This window comes from Bos javanicus, chromosome 4 (genome assembly GCF_032452875.1).
Source record: "Bos javanicus breed banteng chromosome 4, ARS-OSU_banteng_1.0, whole genome shotgun sequence".
In the NCBI taxonomy this organism is placed as follows: Eukaryota; Metazoa; Chordata; class Mammalia; order Artiodactyla; family Bovidae; genus Bos; species Bos javanicus.
This window is the reverse complement of record NC_083871.1, coordinates 31,079,693-31,094,643: the sequence shown is the minus strand read 5'-3', so window position 1 is coordinate 31,094,643 and position 14,951 is coordinate 31,079,693. Positions and strand designations below refer to the sequence as shown.

The 14,951-nt window shown below is 40.5% G+C and overlaps 1 protein-coding gene across 3 annotated transcripts in view; it reads right to left on the bottom strand.

Moving 5' to 3' along the window:
- DNAH11 (dynein axonemal heavy chain 11) overlaps nucleotides 1-14,951 on the bottom strand; it is a 364,495-nt gene that overhangs the window by 174,105 nt on the left and 175,439 nt on the right. For all 3 annotated transcript variants that reach the window (XM_061413683.1, XM_061413682.1, XM_061413681.1), the window contains exons 45-48: nucleotides 8,582-8,755; nucleotides 4,396-4,600; nucleotides 1,338-1,503; nucleotides 589-691 (exon numbers count right to left, since the gene is read on the bottom strand). In XM_061413683.1, coding sequence (XP_061269667.1) covers nucleotides 589-691; nucleotides 1,338-1,503; nucleotides 4,396-4,600; nucleotides 8,582-8,755 — 648 coding nt within the window. The remainder of the gene's footprint in view (nucleotides 1-588; nucleotides 692-1,337; nucleotides 1,504-4,395; nucleotides 4,601-8,581; nucleotides 8,756-14,951) is intronic.

The following is a 14,951-nucleotide window of genomic DNA, read 5'->3' as shown; positions in this document are numbered from 1 at the left end:
ATGAAAAGCCATGGAGGAACCTTAAATGCATATTTAAGCTAAGAGAAAGAAGCCAGTCTGAAGAGGCTACATACTATATGATTCTAACTATAGGACATGCTGGAAAAGGCAACACTATAGAGACAGGAAAAGGATGAATGGTGGCCAGGGATTCGGGGATAGGGAGGGCTGATTAGGGGGAGCACAGGGGATTTTTAGGACATGAACTACTCTGTGTGATACTTTAATAACTGATACCTGTAATTGTACGTTTGCCAAAAGCCACAGGATATGTAACACAAAAAACGAACCCTGACATCAACTTTACACTTCACTTAATAATAATTTATAAATATTGGCTCATCAATTGTAATCGAGGCAGCACACCAATGCAAGGTGTTTGTAGATGAGTCACAGGGTGCGAGGGAATACATGGGAACTCTCTGTACTTTCAGCTCATTTTTCTGTAAACCAAAAGCTGCCTTAAAAATTCTGTTAATTAAAATAAGCTTCCATGCTTCACCAAATGTACAGTAGAACCATACAGCCTAATCTTTACCCCACAAGCACTAAGAATCAAGATCAACAATGTGAGTATTGACACCCTACCTGTAGTCTAGGATTGATGGTGAAACTGCCCACCATCGGATTCATGCAGGCAACATATTGACAGCTGTGGATTTCTTTAAGCATCACTTTCTGTCTGTCATACCTGCAAGATAGAAAACAGAACCTTAAATCCCAAAGTTCAAAATAACAACAAATCCCAGCAGTTCATAAAGGACTTCAGCATAAATTGTTTTCTTTAATCTTTATAATCACTCTGTGATGTTGAACTTGTTAGCCTATCTGAGAGATAAAAACTAAAGCTTGGAAAGCTGAAGACTACGTGGCTCCTTTGATGCCAGTATCAACATGCGGAGCTAAATCAATAGGTATTATTGCTGTTTATTGATTCACTTGAGTCTGGTTAAAAATACCCATAGCGAGACTAGGGGCTCTCCCCTACTTAACATCAGGGACTGTCAACTGTGATGCCCAGACATTACCAGATATTTACATCTTACAGAAAATGTCAAGCTTCTCCTAACTAACTCTGAGTTAATATATTAAGGAGCTTAAGCTTTAACTGGAGAGTTTACGTTTCTAAGATACTTTTCAATCCAATTCTTCCAATGATGCAAAGAAAATCTACTCCATTTAAGATGAGCAAAAGGGGTAGCAAACTGAAACCCAAAAAAGTATCACAGAAGATGCTCCTCAGAAGAGGAAGAAACTGGGGTGATTCTATTTAAAAAATTTTATCCATAGTAATAATAATTAGATTTCAGTAGAAAATGAAACACAGAATCGCTTACCAGTGTCCATAATCAATATGCTGTCGAATCAGAGTGTGGGGCTGGACAGTGCCGTACGAGTCCACTGCAGGCATATTCATGTCGTCAATAAAATAGACCAACTTTTTATTTCCTCCTGGACCATAGTTACGACCAGCTTTCTTCTCTAGAGGTTTCTCAAGAATTCCTGAAACCAATATATAATTCTGTCCACCAATCAAATAAAAATGTAAACTTCTGTTTATATATAAATATATTTATACATAAATACAAAACAGAACATTAGTCCTTTTTTTCTTCTTTTTCCTCATCCTGCCCATTTCATCCACTCTGTGGCTTCAAGTATCACCTCTCTGCAGGTTAATCCCAGAAACATGTCTCTGTTCATCTCCTGCCATGTAATACTCTCCTGGAGCTCACCCTGGCTCCGCTCCCAGAGTCTGCAGCTGCAGCACTGGGCACACTGGCCATCACATCTGAGACAACACCTTCGCTGCGGACCTTCACACCTTCCCCCCCGTACCTACCGTCATTCAGGAACCACTGCCAGTCCACCCAGAACCCGTCAATAAGTCCTTCTTTATCTTCCTTGTACTAGAGTCTAGGGACAGTCAGGAATTTCTCACATCTCTCTTCTTGGGCCATGGGGTACAGAAGTATAAGAGGATACTATATGCAGGCATTATCCTGTGTATACCTCAAGTTATATCTCTTCACTTGCCTATCTGACTTTGTGTTGATATGTTTGAGAGGAAATCACAAATACAGAAAATCTTGACAGTATGGACCTGAGATGCAGTATCTAGTCACTTGCCTACTCTCTAAATGAACTATAAATAGCTTGAGGACAAGAACTCTGTCGTGTTCATTTCTGTATGCCTCATAACACCTACAGCAAGTAAGTAACTTGTTAAATGAAAACAGGAATGAATGAAGTAAAAAAATATATAAAAAGTTAATTAATTCACAAGCCCTTTTTCCAAGCAGCATATCTACATTTCCAAATGGTTGCTAAATTTCAGTTCCTGTTAGCCACTGACAACTGTATGTTTGGCCAACATCAAATGTGCCTGTTCCCAAACTCAATTTTACATACCTCTTCCCCACTCATGACCCATCACTTCTTTTTAGCCTTCTGTGCTCCTACCAACAGGATTAACACTCTCCCAATCAGCCAGATGCAAGGCCTGAATTTAATCTTTCCTTTCTGGTCCCTGATTTGTTTAAGCACAGCCTGTAAATGGTACCTCATGTCTCCTCCTTTTGTCTTTCCTTCTAAAGCTCTAGTCCAGGGTATCATTTCATTCAGCTAATACATTGCTCAAGGAGACTGGTCTCTCCACCATAGACTTTTCTTAAAATAGAGCCTGTTGTCGTTGTGGTTTAGTCACTAAGTCATGTCCAGTTCTTTTGCAAACCCATGGACTGTAGCCTGCCAGACTCCTCTGTCCATGGAGTTTTCCAGGCAAGAATATTGGAGTGGGTTGCCATTTCCTTCTCCAGGGGATCTTCCCAACCCAGGGATCAAACCTGGGTCTCCTGCATTGCAGGCAGATTCTTTACCACTGAGCCACCAGGAAAGCCCAAAGTAGAGCCTGCATCTTGTCAACTCCTTGCTCCCCATCGATGGCTCACAGCTCCGTACCATATGAAATATGTTCTTTTCCACTTGCACGTTAGCTACAGTCTCAGTGACCAACCATCCCTGGTTGCCTGGGATGATCCCAGTGATAGCACTAAAAGTCCCTTATCTCAGAAACCTTCCAGTCTTCAGCAAACTAGACAATTGGGCATTCCACCTATAACTCCAGCCTTTGCCCTATTTTCTACCTGATCACTATGCTTTGATCAACTTAGAGATTCAATTAAATGAATGTGTCCCACAAATTTCTCTTTCAGGTCTTTGCTTAATCTGATTCTTCTAGCCTAAGTTCCCTTTTTGCCTATACACCATCCCATCTCAAAGGTCTGAAATCCTTTCTTCAGAGTACACTAGCTCTTTCTATTCCTCATGCTAATAGGCAATGTCTAAATCTATTCATGCTTGTAACCCTTCCAAGAATCAGCAAGCTAAACTTCGTTCAACTATTGAATTGCAGCCCTAATCTTCCATTTACAAGTGATAAAGTGATCCTTTCTTCTGTGTCCACAATGAAAAGCATGTATTATACACAGTGTCTGGGGATAAAGTAGATAACTGATACATATTCGCTGAAGAAATGAATGAAAACCTTCCAGGTCAGCTTTTAACTGTTCCACTCACAAAGATGAGGAAGACAAACTTGATTAAGAAAGAGATTACAGCACAATCATTCCTGGATGAGTTAATGATTTAAGTGATAAGAAAACAGGTTGTTAATCTCTACTGATAGGGCTAAGGAAATAGCAACAATGCACACAGCAAAGAAACCATTCTCAGGGCAACAGGTTTCATAAAGCAGTGAACAACAGGAACTTTTGCTGCCCTCACACGACACAACCCCACTGCTCTGCTGGACAGTGAGACACTGCTCTCAGCTCTTTATAGTAGTTCTTCTCTACTTCTCACGTCTACTCTGTTTGCCCTCTGCCCTTCCAAACTCAAAATGCCCCAAATCTATGTGGTTCTTTTGATTACACTGATGCATGTATTCAACAGCTAAAAATTATTCTCACAGTTCTAAGATTTAACAAACAACTGGTGGCCTGTCATTTCATCAATACAGTCTGAGTGAATTCCCCACTAAATCAATCCCTTGCTTGCAGAGGTAACCAGTATACATTCTTCCTTGAGCATATTCTTTCGTTGCTAGGGCTCCACGAAATTGATTAAAGCTAACCAAATGGTTTAGAGGCAAAGCAATGGAACTGTTGATGTCAATTCTTTCTGTTCTATAGAGTAATAACCCAAGTAAAGCCAGGAGGGATATAAAAAGCCAAAATAACAATATTTAAACAAAGTATATTCAGCCAGAGTGGTGAAAAATAAAAATTCATTCTAAGCAAAATGTCTAAGACAAAGGAATCATCTCTGGGCTGCATGTCCTGGCTCTGATAGTATCTGACCTTGCTTCTGGAGTATAAAAGGAGGAACACTTACGCTGCAGGGCTGCCGATGTTGTGTAGTAGTTGAAAGGCACACGGGATACTATATAAGCCTCAGACAGACCTGCCAGCATGTCACCTACAAAGACTGTTTTTCCTACTCCAGCGTTTCCTACCAGCATCAATGGCTGTCCTTTCTCAAGCAGCAACTCCACAAAATATCGAAGACGGGTTGTCTCTGTTGTGTGAACCAGAGCTCTCTGGTGGGGAAAAACAGACAAAATTCTGTACCTGCACCAACACATAGTCATTTTAGAATTTTAGAATTGAGACTAAATGCATTCTTAGTTCTAGTTGACAGCCAGTAGGAGAGATCCCACTTAATGTTTCATTTTGAATGGTCAGTTCAGACATCATAGCTTGAGAAAAGAAACTGTGTAGTGTTGTCAAAATGCCACAGCAGAAAGAACTGACTTATTTTTTCCAGTTAAGACCTAGCACCCAAGGCTTCCTATCATGGAAATATCTATACTCTGCCTAACCTTTGGTTAGGTATTATAAAGGAATACAGTGAACGCTTAAGAAACTGCCCACCACTCTTTAGGACATGGTGAAACATGCGAAAGACCAAGATACGTATTAACAAAAATCGGTAGCAATTCTTTCACCCAGTAAGATTAATGATTTATGTGCAAAATGATTAGACACAATTCACTCTAAAGGAGTTTAGTGCAAGGAGAGACCAGCCGGGAAGAAACAAACGTTAAGCGAAATAGTCACAAGTCCAAAGCACGGTGATACTTAGTGTACATTGTTCTGTTAACATTTTTTATAGCAATGCTTCTGTTGTAAAGATTAGTTATTTATTTAGATTTTTTTAAAATATAAATTTATTTTAATTGGGGGTTAATTACTTTACAATATTGTATTGGTTTTGCCATACTTCAACATGAATCCGCCACGGGTATACACATGTTCCCCATCCTGAACCCCCTCCCACCTCCCTCCCCGTACCATCCTTCTGGGTCATCCCAGTGCACCAGCCCCAAGCATCCTGTATCCTGCATCGAACCTGGACTTGCGATTCGTTTCATATATGATATTATACAAGTTTCAATGTCATTCTCCCAAATCATCCCACCCTCTCCCTCTCCCTCTCCCACGGAGTCCAAAAGACTGTTCTATACATCTGTGTCTCTTTTGCTGTCTCACATATACTACATTGTTTCATGAAAAAATTGAGGTGGCTTACAGAAATACAATAAAAAGAATACAAATAAATAAAAAGCTGACTGAGGGAATAGAAACGAATACACTGTGTAAAATCAGGGAAAGGGGAAGCAGATGTAGACACACTGGAGAGAGAAGCCTGCACGGTGATTAAAGAGAGTTGAAAAGGTCTTACAGTTGGTGGGGGCGGGGGGGCAAATTAAAAAGGGGATTACAAAAAACTCTTTGCAGGATTTATATAGCTCGTAAGAAAAACACACAAACTCTGTAATGGATAAAGTTCTTCCCTGCATGGTTCACGTACACTGACCACAGATCAGTATTTTATAGACCATTCAAGATTAAATTCATGATAAAGAGCATTCATTCTAGAACTTCGCCTGAATTCAGTGCTCCTCTCGGGACCTGTTGAAAGACACAGACTCTTTTGTGCTACACTGAACAGTCCCAGATGACTTTAAAATCACCGTTGAATTCTGTAACATGTTTCTTTTCCTTTCTTGTTGCTAGTTGTCACATTTGCTATTTAATTGGCTATTAATATTGGCTCTTTTCTCCACACATTAATATGGATAATTAATACCTACTGAGAGCTGAGTATGTGAGAGGTACTGTGCTGAGCCGTTTACATGTGTTACATCATATGATACTCATAACAAACCTAGGAGGAGAGTTTTGTTATCATTTACATTTCAGAGATGATGGAGCTAAAGCTTAGAGAACATTAATAAATTGGCCAGAGGCATACGTGGTGGTACTTGGATTTAAACGCAAATCTGTCTAGAGCCTGAGTCCTATCTTACCTACTGCACAGAATGCTCTTCAGAGCATGGACCATACACACATTAGCTGATGTCTAAGTACTCCATTTCTCCATATATAAAAAGGCTAGTAACAGTCCTTTCTAACAGAGAATTAGAAGAGTGTCATAAAGGATTAAATTAATCTATGGAAATAAAGCATTTAGAAAAGGGCCTGCCATATTATAATGTCATGTTAGTATTTGCTATTATTATTGACTCAATATGGTTTTCCTCTAACATGTTAAGAGGCTTTTAATCAAAATCACATTTGGTGCAATTGTGTATAAAGTAAGACTAGGAGGTCCTGACAGGTTCTCTGTTGAATAAAATACATCCCTGATAAGATGCATCAACCTTGTGATATCACTTTCTGTGTGTTTCTTTTGGTTAACTACAAGTCCTCGGCTCTCAGCCAGCTAGATAATATCGTTAGGTGGCTGAGGTCTAGACAGGCTGAGCTAAAACAGAGATGTTAAAATCCATAAAGCGGACAGAGCAGACCTTCATAATTAAGGTAACCTCATCACCTGGGCCTGAGACTAGGGTAGGGGCGGCACACGGCCCCTGGAGAAATGGATGCAGAAGGCAGTCTGCTCTGGGGCTTCTGGAAAAAGTTTCTGCCCGCTTAGTAAAAAATACAGAAGCCTTCTTTCTCCATGTCTTGCTTCCTTCTAACTCCTGGGACCTCTAGAGTCATCTTGGATTGAGGAGATACCAGTCTTTAAACAAGGCCAGTGCTAAGGCAGGAAGATCCGAATCCGTAGTGTTATCACCAAGTCACAGAACTCATCAGTCTCAGGGCCTTCCTACCTCTGAGTTTCTTGTTTGCAAAATAATGAGTTTTCTCATGGCTATAGGATGAATTGTGTCCTCTCAAAATTCAACTATTGAAGCTCTAACCCCAGTATCTCAGAAACGTGATAGTATTTGGAGATAAGGTCTTTAAAGAGATGATTAAGTGAGGCCTACCTAATCCAATCCAACTGGTGTTCTTGTCCGAGGAGGAAACTTGAACACACTTCAGGATGGTGTCCAGGGAATGTGTGTACACACAGAAAGGATCATAGGGGGCCACAGCAAGAGGAGACCATCTGCAAGCCAAGGACAGAGGCCGCAGGGAAAACCAAATCTTAGCCTGAGAAAAATGCATCTCTGACGTTTAAGCCACTCATTCTATGGCAGTTTATTAGGGTGTCTTAAGCATGCTGATACAAGCAGAGTGGGCCCCAAATTCAAAGTGACTGGTAGAAAGGAAAGTGTGAATACACAGAATACACTTGGGAAAATGCCATGATATATGTGAGTGACTAATGCCGCCTCAAAGCAAGGACACCAAGACCGCCAGTGAACCTCCAGAATCTAGGAGATTCCTCAGAAGGAACCAACCCTGTTAACACCTCTATTTTCAGCTTCTAGCCTCCAAAACTGTGAGACAACACATTTCTGTTGTTGAAGCCACCACGTCTGTGGTTACTTTGTTACTTCAGTTCCAGGAAACGCATACATTGAATTTTCTTTTATTTCACAATAACTGCCTCCTAATTAGCGTGGCAATCACTTACATGCATTTTATAGGGCACGGCTTGAAATAATAAGTTCCAAAGCCAATCAATATGAGGTAATTTTGAGAAAGAAATATAATGAAAAGCAAAACAGACTGAAGAAGAATTAGAAAATGGTTAAAAGATAATTTGATATATAAAAATGTAGGACAATTTATAAAAAGAAACAGTTAAAAAAACAATAAAGATTCATTTAGATTTGTGACTTGCCTTGTGAAATTGAGATATACATCTTTGACTAGGAAGATGAAACATTCATTTTATGGCTTCAGGGGTAAGGCAAAGAAGTTCTATGTGAAAAGTACTGCTTAAGAAATGTAAAGTAAGGTCAGAAGTAAGACTCACCGAACCTCACTGAACTAATAAAAACATGCCTTCAATTTTTATAAAATCATACAATTTCTAGGAAAATCTAAAGAAAGCTGTTACCACAGAATTAAGTTGAAATAAAAAAAGAAACTGTAGAAATATAACCATGTTCCTAGCCGTTCCTATAACAGATTCTTCTTTCCAAGGAAATATGCTATATGCTGACCATACCAACAGGAAACCATCCATCAGGCAGGAAAAGGAAGACAGCGTAAAAACAAACGAGGCTCAAGCCAGCAACATGTGGTTGAAGATCACGGTGTTCCCCCACACCTACCTGCAAAGGTATTTCTGGATCCATAGTAAATTGGGGGATTTTATCAGCCCAAGGCAAAAACTTCTTACTTTTGTGGTCCAGATAATAATCAAAAATTGTTCCCTGGGATGGAAACTTCACTGCTTTCATCTCTTTATGCCACCACTGACTGAATTCAGCTTGACAACCAGAAAGCTAAGGAGAACAAGAGAAATTCTTATTGCACACTTACAGGTAATTCTGAACACATACAAAGCCACGGCAAGTGCAGCTGATCACACAGTGTTTTCAGCGAACACTTCAGAATTACAAACAGGACTGAGTAACTGACAAAAGAAAAATAAATAACTAGAAGGAAGTTATAATAAGTGACAATACCACTGAGGCTGAAAGCTATAACTGCCGTACGTCCATCAGGTACAAATTTTCGGCAGTAATTATTAACTTAAAAAGCAAGGTAAGTTTAGGTGAACCTTAGATGACTCTGACGTTCTTCAGTTTGATAACAAGCTATCATGCAGGTCACCCTGCTAAGACAGTGGTTAGCAAACACTAGCGTTTATTTCTACCAATGTCTCCCTCAGTTGATAGCAAAATGGGGAAAGTAGGAACAAACGAATACTTCAAAAAATTAGTAACATTATTGACTCAGACACTGTTCTTTATTTGAGCTTATAGCCTTCGTAGAACTTTCGGTGTTAAAAATATCCTTTCCTTTATAAAGCTGTGGTGATAATAAATGGTCATTTAAAAATAAATGCCCTTATTTAGAAAAACAAACAGTTGGTAACCCTATTTCATTCCTTCAAATCATTAATGAAATTTTGTTGGTCTTTGAAATTTGAAATCTGAGAAGCTCTGCCATGAGGGAAGGGAAAGAACGGACTTGGTTTTCAACTCAGTAGTTGAGCTGAAACTCCACAGATTCCTGTCCCGTAAGAGAATCTTCCAGAAAAGATAATGGAGTAGGAAACAGGTTCTCCTTGCTAGAAGGCGCTTGTTTTTATGATGGCAGGTACAAGCCCTTTGCTGCTAGATTAGCGGTTAGAAAGCGGAGACGGGGAAATTCCAACTGTGTGCTAGCAACGAACAGCCCCTCCTGCACCTACGGGATGACCAGACAAAGCTTCGGAGCTCTCTAAATACACTGTGTGTGTTCACCACATTCACCAACCTTACATGTATCTAAAACTTCAACTCCCATTTTGCCCCAGGGAAATTCAAGTTACTTTTACCTTGGTGTCCTTATGTCCATGGACTATGGCCCACTTTCTGTTTGAGACTGATCAGACACATGAGTAGAGATGGATAGGATGGCTGGAGGGTAGGAGGGTGTGGTTAGGGCTGAGAGGCATGGTCAGCCTTAGCAGGGAGAGCTGATCCCACCAACCTTCCCAACAAGCGGAGCTCACATTCCTATAGACCACTACTTACATATTTAGTTATCTTCAGATTGGCATCACAGGATTTTTTCTTTTTAATCATCCTACCGAAGTTGTTCAGAAACCAAGTTCATTCAAAAAAATATTCCTTATTTGCTACCATTCTTTGTAGGAAGGATGCACATGAGATTTCTACTTTACAATAAAATTTGCTTCACCTAACCACTATGTCAGCAGAGTCATTTTGATGACAAGTCTTCGATCATTCATTCACTCACTAAAATGCATTTGTTCCCGTACTGGGGAAGAAAACAAACAGGGTTTCTGCCCTCACAGAACTTATGGGGGAAATGAAGGGGAAGTATGGTGGAAGCAGAGGTGAAGTCTATGAACACAGAAATAAATACACTGGTATCTTGAAAGCCAACTTTGCTGGAAGTGAGAGAAATGAGGGCATCTATTTTAACTGGATGTACAGGGAATCAACTCTGAGAACAGGCACCAATTAGGGAGCAGAACATTCCAGGAAGAAGTCAACAAGTACAAAGATCTTATCACAGGAAAGAACCTGCATTCCAGAAACTGGCCAGTGCAGCTGGAGGGGAGGGAGCGGCTGAGGAAGAAGTAGGGAGAGACAGGCTGGGCCAAAGCCAAAGGCCTTGTAAATGAAATTCTAAAATTGTATCTTAAAAGCAATAGGAATCCATTAAAGTGTTGTAAATTCTGGAGTGTATCATATAATCCAATTTACATTAAAGAAACCACTCTGGCTGCTGAGTGCATAATGGATGATGGGGCAAGTACAGAAGCAGAAAGACCAGTGAGGAGATTACTTCAGAAGTCAAGTGGGGAATGATAGCAGCTGTTTACAGGAGGCTCAGGGAGGGATGACGGGGACCAATTTTGGAAGGTGTCTGCAACAGCCGGGGTTAAGAACACAGGTCTGAGTCAGTCAGCTGCAGTCTGAACTTGCCTCAGACATAAGCTAGCCACGTGTCTCCAAGGAGGCCAACTTATCTAAGTTTGAGTTCCTTTTTTGTAAAAGAAGAATAGCTATAACTATACAGACAGGATAATTTTTTTTTTTTTTAAGAATCAATAAGCTAGCCTATTAGAAACCCTAAACTCTTTCCCTGACATATATTCATAGAAGGCACCCAAATCTGATGACTAAATGGCTATTCCTAAGACTGTTTCTTGGATCTGCTTCATTCATGTTTCCAGCTTCATAATCTCTCTTTTGAATGCTGTGTAGTTAAAGCAGTTTTGAAAATTTAAAGATGATGATGTCGAATACTAATTGGGGAGAGTGTCTGGGACAGGAAGGGGACCACGTGATGCTCAGCTCCTGGTCTGACTAGCTGGCTTGGAAGGCTGCCAAGTCTGGAAATTGCAAAGATGAAAAGAGGGTCAAGTTGGGAGGAAGGTGAGCCGTCATGATGAGGAACAGAAAAATCTCAGCTGTCAACATCCTTCTCATGCCATTTTACTTGGTTGTACAGCCCTGGAAAAGGAAACACTCTGTGGAGAACATTGGAAAAAAGACAAAGTCATGAGGTTTTGGGGTAGACAGGAATACTCTGCATGTGGCCTCCATGGAGAGGAATCCATATGTGTAAATTCTGCCTTTGAGATAAACCATGTGAAGCCACACAACACTCTTAACTCGGGCAAGAAAGGCTATTATTCTTTAGAAAAAGCACTTGGAGATAACTGAAGAAATGTGGGTTCTGAGAAGGGTCAAAATGAGACTTAGGAGGCCAAGTAAATGCCAAATTCATTTACAGATATAAAGTACAGTAACTTAGTGACAAGTCGCAGAACTGGCCCACAGGTCATAGCAACCATGGATTTTAGAACCTATTGTGACTAAACAAACAAATTTGGGTTACTCTTGGCTGTAATACCTTCCAATTTTAATTCCCAAACATAGTCCACTGGAGAAGGGAATGGCAAACCACTTCAGCATTCTTACCTTGAGAGCCCCATGAACAGCAAGAAAATGCAAAAAGATAGGACACTGAAAGATGAATTCCCCAGGCTGGTAGGTGTTCAACATGCTACTGGAGAAGAGCGGAAAAACAGCTCCAGAAGAAATGAAGAGGCAGAGGCAAAAGGGAAACATTGCCCAGTTGTGGATGTGACTGGAGGTGAAAGTAAAATATTGTAAAGAACAATACTGCATAGGAACCTGGAATGTTAGGTCCACGAATCAAGGTAAATTGGAAGTAGCCAAACAGCAGATGGCAAGAGTGAACATCGACATTTTAGGAATCAGTGAAATAAAATGGACAGGAATGGGTGAATTTAATTCAGATGACCACTGAATCTACTACTGTGGACAAGAATCCCTTAAAAGAAATGGAGTAGCCCTCATAGTCAACAAAATGGTCCAAAATGTGATCTCAAAAATGACAGAATAATCTCGGTTTGTTTCCAAGGCAAACCATTCAACATCACAGTAATCCAAGTCTATGCCCCGGCCAGTAATGCTGAAGATGATGAAGTTGAACGGTTCTCTGAAGATCTACAAGACCTTCTAGAACTAACTGTAAAAAAAAAAAAAACAGGCAAGTTTAGCCTTGGAGTACAAAATGAAGCAGGGCAAAGGCTAACAGAGTTTTTCCAAGAGAACGCACTGGTCATAGCAAACACTCTCTTCCAACAACACAAGGGACGCCTCTACCCATGGACATCACCAGATGGTCAATACTGAAATCAGATTGATTATATTCTTTGTAGCCGAACATGGAGACGCTCTACACAGTCAGCAAAAACAAGACTGGGAGCTGACTGTGGCTCAGATCATGAACTCCTTATTGCCAAATTCAGACCACTAGGCCATTCAGGTATGACCTAAACCAAATCCCTTATGATTATACAGTGGAAGTGACAAATATTTTCAAGGGATTCGATCTTACAAAGAGTGCCTGAAGAACTATGCATGGAGGTTCATAACACTGAACAGGAGGCGATGATCAAAACCATCCCCAAGAAAAAGAAATGCAAAAAGGCAAGATGGTTGTCCGAGGAGACCTGACAAATAGCTGAGAAAAGAAGAGAAGCAAAAGGCAACGGAAAAAAGGCAAGATGTACCCATGTGAATGCAGAGTTCCAAAGAACAGCAAGGACAGATAAGAAAGCCTTCCTCAGGGATCAGTGCAAAGAAATAGAGGAAAACAACAGAATGGAAAAGACCAGAGATGTCTTTAAGAAAATTAGAGACACCAAGGCAAAATTTCATGTGAAGATGGGCACAATAAAGGACAGAAACAGTATGGACGTAACAGAAGCAGAAGACATTAGGAAGAGGTGGCAAGAATACACAGAAGAACTGTACAAAAAAGGTCTTACAGACCTGGATAACCACAGTGGTGTGGTTACTCACCTAGAGCCAGATATCCTGGAGCATGAAGTCAAGTGGGCCTTAGGAAGCTTCACTATGAACAAAGTTAGTGGAGGTGATAGAATTCCAGGTGAGCTATTTTAAATTCTAAAAGATGATGCTGTTATAGTGCTGCCCTCAATATATCAGCACGTTTGGAAAAGCCAGCAGTGGCCACAGGATTGGAAAAGGTCAGTCTGCATTCCAATCACAAAGAAGGACAATGACAAAGAATGTTCAAACGATCATACAATTGCACTCACTTCACATGCTAGCAAAGTAATGCTCAAAACCCTACAACAGCTAGGCTTCAACAGTATGCGAACCGAGAACTTCCAGATGTACAAGCTGGATTTAAAAAAGGCAGAGGAACCAGAAATTAAATTGCCAACATCTGTTGGATCATTAGAAAAAGCAAGGGAATTTCAGCAAAACATCTACTTCTGCTTCATTGACTATGCTAAAGCCTTTGACTGTGTGGATCACACAACTGTGGAACATTCTTATGGGAATACCAGACCACCATATCTACCTCCTTAGAAATCTGTACGCAGCTCAAGAAGCATAGAACAATAGACTGGTTCAAAATTGGGAAAAGAGTACGTCAAGGCTGTATATCATCACCCTGATTATTTAACTTATATGCAGAGCACATCATGCAAAATGCTGGGCTGGATGAAGCACAAGCTGGAATCAAGATTTCTGGGAGAAATATCAATAATCTCAGATATGCGGATGACATCATCCTTATGATGTCTGTTTATGACATCCTTATGATGTCATCCATCTGTTTCTTTTCAGAAAGCAAAGAAGAACTAAAGAGTCTATTGATGAAGGTGAAAGAGGAGAGTGAAAAAGCTGGCTAAAACTCAACATTCAAAAAGCTAAGATCATGGCCTCCAGTCCCATCACTTCATGGCAAACAGATGGGGAAAAAATGAAACTGTGACAAACTTTATTTTCTTGTCCTCCACAATCACTGTGAATGGTGACTGCAGCCATAACAGACATTTGCTCCTTGCAATAAAAGCTATGAACAACCAAGACAGCATATTAAAAAGCAGAGACATTACTTTGCCTACAAAGGTCATCTTTAGTCAAAGCTATAGTTTTTCCAGTGGTCACGTATGGATGTGACAGTTGGACCATAAAGAAGACGAAGAGCCAAAGAATGGATTCCTTTGAACTCTGGTGCTAGAGAAGACTCTTGAGAGTTCCTTGGACTACAAGGAGATCCAACCAGTCAATCCCAAAGGAAATCAACTCTGAATATTCATTGGAGGGACTGATGCTGAAGCTGAAACTCCAATACTTTGGCCACCTGATGGGATATGTTAACTCATTGGAAAAGACCCTGATGCTGGGAAAGACTGAAGGCAGGAGAAGCAGGCGGTAACAGCTGATGAGATGGTTGTATGGCATCTCCGACTCAATGGACCTGAGTTTAAGCAGACTCTGGGAGGTGGTAAAGGAGAGGGAGGCCTGGCATGCTGCAGTCCATGGGGTAGCAAAGAGTCAAATGACTGAGTAACTGAACAACAACAATACTTATATGTGGAAATATTTTAGGGAAGCCTGGAAGACTTATGCCGTCTATTTTTAATTCAAAGATTCAGGGGTGCCC